At 36.2% G+C, this 5,079-nt stretch overlaps 1 protein-coding gene across 1 annotated transcript; it reads right to left on the reverse strand.

The window, feature by feature from the left end:
* Positions 1-277: 277 nt before the first annotated feature.
* On the reverse strand, positions 278-4,679 carry LOC116126649 (receptor-like protein EIX1). Its single transcript, XM_031412322.1, has 2 exons — positions 1,753-4,679; positions 278-467 (listed from the first exon to the last, which is right to left on the reverse strand). The coding sequence occupies exons 1-2, from the start codon at positions 4,677-4,679 to the stop codon at positions 278-280; spliced, it is 3,117 nt and encodes a 1,038-aa protein (XP_031268182.1).
* Positions 4,680-5,079: the final 400 nt, after the last annotated feature.

The raw sequence follows: 5,079 nt of genomic DNA on the forward strand, positions 1-5,079 counted from the left end.
CCTGACAATTAATTTGAACTCAAGTCAATAATAGTGGATCGATCAGCCTGGGTTAAATTTGGAATCTCTCCATTGATTTGGTTATGAGAGAGATTTATATTTGAAAATGAGTAGTCCAAAACCAAACTATAAGTGTATCAACAGTTCTTGAGTTGGATATGTCCAAAGTAATTAGATGTTTTTGTGAATGAGGCCGTGAAGGAAATAAAGGCCTTAAATGACAATATGATAATTTAACTCCACCAAAGAAAGGAGTGAGTTTATCACCCACAGCCAATCAGAGACTTCTTGATACCATAAAGCTCAAATCAAAGTATTTCAGCAGAGAAAGACCAGACAGCCAACCCAAATTCTCAGCACGTATATTTGAATTATTACCAAGGTCAAGATATTGCAGATTGGAGAGAATATTTCCAATGTTGTGAGGAACATTTCCCCCATATCCAGCTCGGAAAAGGTAAAGGTATCTTAGATTCCCCATAGAACCAAGAAAATTAGGAATCTGAATTTCTTCAAAAATCATTCCTCAAGTCCAAGTAAATCAAATGTTTCAAATCAAGCAAGGAAGGATTTATATTACCAGACTACTTTGACCTCTCATGCATGAAAAGGTCTCCTATCTTATTAATTTATAATACTGTACTTTTTTATATAGATTGGAGATGAATTAGACTTATATTTTTGTCGTGGATATTATAAAAAGAGAATTTCAGATCCACTATTTCTTCTCAACATTGTGCAGGAGTTGTAATGTGTTATCAATTACCTGTTGGTAAATAAACCTTACTCTTTTGTATGTTTTCACTTATTTGCCTTGCAATGATTAGAGCAGCGTAACCGAACTCAATTAACCACTACTGGGTAGCCGATGGTGAAAAAAAGAAAAGAATATCTAACATGGTCTCCCATGTTCGAGTCCCCTTAATGGTAAAAATAATTCAATTATTCTCATCTATAAAGATAATTCTTTAATTTTCTTTTCACAAAGGGACGACTAAAGATGAGTACTAAAACTTAGTTGAAGTGTGCACAAACTGATCCAGATACCCCGATTAAAAAAAAAAAAAATTAATTCAAGTGACCCTAAAATAAACTCTTCCGACTCCAATGTAAAAGCCCCGCAGCCAAAAGACATTGGTGGGAAATTTCGTTGCACTAGTAGAATCTCTCAATTTGAACGCCACCAAAATGTCCCAAATTGAATCCAAGCTCCTCTCTAATGATATCCATGTACAATATCTAATTGTTCTAGTCGCCTATCTGTCAGTTCAATTTTTCTCTTATTTATTACTTTTTCGCTGTTGCATTACACTCTGTGATGCTTATTTTATTAGGGTTTTGTCAAGTACTTAGATTATTTTCCTACAGAAAATAATTTTACTGAATCAGCAAATAAATTTCTACGTATTATATTAGATTTTACCCATATTTTTATGCAAATAATCTACTGTTACCCGACTACGTAGAGTATTTATGAAGGCACTAACAATATACAATCTGTTTTTTATGTCACAAGATAATGTTCATTACAGTCTCGGGTTCCAACTCCCAACCACATCATGATCCTGTCTATTTAACCTTAAATGAAGCTTCCAATCATAATCAGAAAAAGGATACCTTTTAATTCATTACAATACGATTAAAGTACATAAAGACAACAAATCTCTAGACACAACATCTAGCTAGCAACATTTTCTTACAACACTGACAAATTTGTCGCCAGTGCGATCTAAGAATTGGCAATACATATACCTCCATCTTCTGTTCACAAGTAATGGACCTATTATGCTCCAAAAGCCAACCACAAATCCAAGTGCCATGCCTACATAGAACCAATTCACTTCATGCTCATTACCATTTTTCCTTCCGCTATGGTCATGGGCTGGAGTTAAAACAATACTAGTGCAATTCTTAGGAAGTGGAGATCCACAAAGGTCATTGCCAACAAAACTAGAAGCATCAAAGCTTTGTAATTGAGTGCCCGTAGGAATTTTTCCGGTCAAGTTGTTGTTAGACAAGTTCAAGTGACTCAAAAATGTCAAACCTGAAATGACTTGTGGAATTTCACCTGTGAGTTGGTTTGCAGAGAAATCAAGAGATTCTAATGAGGTCATAGCACCGATAGTTTCAGGAATTCTTCCACTGAATGAATTGTAAGACAAATTCAATGATTGTAATGCTTTAAGATTTGTTACTTCATTCGCAATCACTCCTGAGAAGATGTTGCCAGAAAGGTCTATACTTCTCACCAAATTGAGAATATTATTATATTCAATAGCTTTTCCTTTCGTCACAAGAACTGCGTCCTCACAGTACACTATTTCAAAGAAGCTCGAGGCTTCGGACCCGTAGGAAATATAGTTCGCTTCATCATAGTAAATTGACACCATGGCACTGAGGTTCTTAATACAACTTGGAATGGTTCTAGAGAGATTGTTGTAAGCAAGGTCCAAGACATGTAGAAAAGTCAGATAGCAAAGTTCTGTTGGTAAATGACCATCAAACTTATTTGATCGAAGGTTAAGCATTACCATATATGAAAGTTCTTGTCCTATCCATATCGGTATATTTCCAACAAACCAGTTTTCAGCAACATCAAATGTCATTAAACTGGTACAATTTTTAATTGACGTTGGAAGTATCCCCGAGAGGTTGTTTTTCCGAAGGTGCAATGACTGAAGCAAACTTAATGATCCAATAGAAGATGGAAGATTACCAGTAAAATTATTGTTATCTAAATTCAACATTCTCAATGCTTGCCAATTCATCCAACAATCTGGTAATTCTCCGGATAAAAGATTATCTTTAAGTTTGAGAATTTTCATTTCCTTTGACTCGTTTCTTTCGTGACACGAAAAATGAAAAATGGAACCTGACAAAGCATTGTTGGAAAGGTCAAGCAGAGTCATGTTAGAGGACACAAGAGGTAATAAACCTGATAAATTATTTGAACTCAAGTCAACATATCGATGAGCCTCAGTCAAATTTGGAATCTCTCCATAGATTTGGTTATGAGAGAGATTTAAATAAGGTATTCGAAAATCAGATGTCCAAAACCAATTCGGAATTTTATCCACAATTCCTGAGTTGGATATGTCCAAACTAACTAGATATTTCTGTGAATGAAGCCACAATGGAAATGATGGCCCTAAATGACAATATCCTAACACCAGACGTCTGATCTGAAATGGAGGAATCCAATCAGGACTGACTTTCAACATCAATGAGTTACCAAAGATGCCAAAAGATAATAGTCTCGTCAAATTGGCGAAATGAATTTCAGAGACTACTCCTTCCAACTTGTTATTTGAAAGATCTAAAAATCTCAGAAACGAAAGTTCTCCAATACTCACGGGAACAGATCCAGAAAGGGAGTTGTATTTGAGATCAAGATATTTTAGATTTTTAAACTGCCCAAGTTGTTCAGTCAAACGACCAAAAAGATTTGTGTTCTCTAAATTCAGATATTCCAAAACCCCTGAAACGCATCCTGAGAAAATGTTTAAGACTTCACGTATCTCTTGACTCAATTTGACATCAAACAAGTCAATTGCATTCAAATTGCACAGTCTCTCCCATGACCTGCTTATGTTTCCTTCAAGTTTATTGGAGGAAACATCAAGGCTTGCGAGAGAAGTCAAGTTTCCTAAAGCACCTGAAATTGTACCTTCCAAGTTATTTCCCCCAAGAGAAAGGAACTCGAGATGACTATTTCTATACAACCAGTCCGGTATTGAAGAATTGAGTTGGTTGGAAGATAAATCAAGATGTTTAAGGGATGTCAAATTTTGAAGTTCATGAGGAAGTGATCCTTTGAATTGATTTTCACTTAAATCGAGAAAGACTAAATTACGAAGACCAGAAACCCAACCAAATATCAAATTGTTAGGATTATGGTTAAATGAAAGATCAAGTGTGGTAAGAGATGACAAATTTGCAAGGGGCACTGGGGTAAGTTGAAATAGGCTACAAAAAGATAATTTTAACTCCATCAAAGAAGGGAGTGCGTTAATCACTGATAGCCAATCAGACACTTCGTAGAGATCCATAAGGCTCAAATCAAGGTGCTTCAGAAAAGAAAGACCAGATAACCACCCCAAATTCTCAGCATGCAAGCGATTAATACCAAGGTAAAGATATTGCAGATTAGAGAGATTTCCAAGGTCGTGAGGAACACTTCCCCGAAATCCAACACCAGAAAGGTCAAGGTATCTTAGATTCCCCATTGAACCAAGAAATCTAGGAACCTGAATTTCTTCATCAAAATTATTATTGCTCAAGTCCAAGAAAACCAAATGCTTCAAATTAAGTAGAGAGGGATTTATCTTACCAGACAACTTTGCCCTCTCATAAGCATCATAGGCTTTGGCAGAATCTTTCAACATTGATTCAACTCTGTAGCTGACCTCTGAACCGTGAGAATATAATTCGATAGGATTTCCAAGATGGAGCTCCAGGACATGGCCGGTAAAATTGTCGCAGACAACACCATCCCAGGTACAACAATCTCCATCCCGAGATCTCCAAGAGACAAGCCTGTTGGAAGGATCTTTGAGATCTTGCTTGAACCTCAAAAGGGCTTGTCTCTCATTCTCAATGCAACCGACATAGCTTCCATAGCAGAAGCTGATCTTGATGGTTGCGATGGCAAGTAATTCAAGGAAAAGACGCGCACTCATGGTCGGTTTCATTGCAAACAATAAAACAAGGAAATAATGATTATGAGAGTGCTATCAATTGTGTGCTATATATAGAGACTAAGAGGCCTCATGTTACCCTGCAATTCAAGGATCGAAATGTTATGGCAAATAAGTTGCGGGAAATTTCTTAAGGACTTTCAATTTGAGTCAACTAAAGTGAAAACTATAAGAGCTAATTGGATTTTTTTACTCCCTCAATGTACAAAAAGTGGCTTAAATAGTGTAAAGTTGTGTTCACATGCTTTTTCTGCAACCAATTTTCCAAAGTAGGTCCAGAACCTCATTTTTCTGCAAAAAAGTTGCAAGGAGCTTTCCTGGAATATTGCTAAGAGTCCAGGTTCTAAATATTTACAGTTGTTTTATGTCCCACCGTGTACTC

This window comes from Pistacia vera, unplaced genomic scaffold (genome assembly GCF_008641045.1).
Source record: "Pistacia vera cultivar Batoury unplaced genomic scaffold, PisVer_v2 Contig182, whole genome shotgun sequence".
NCBI lineage: Eukaryota > Viridiplantae > Streptophyta > Magnoliopsida > Sapindales > Anacardiaceae > Pistacia > Pistacia vera.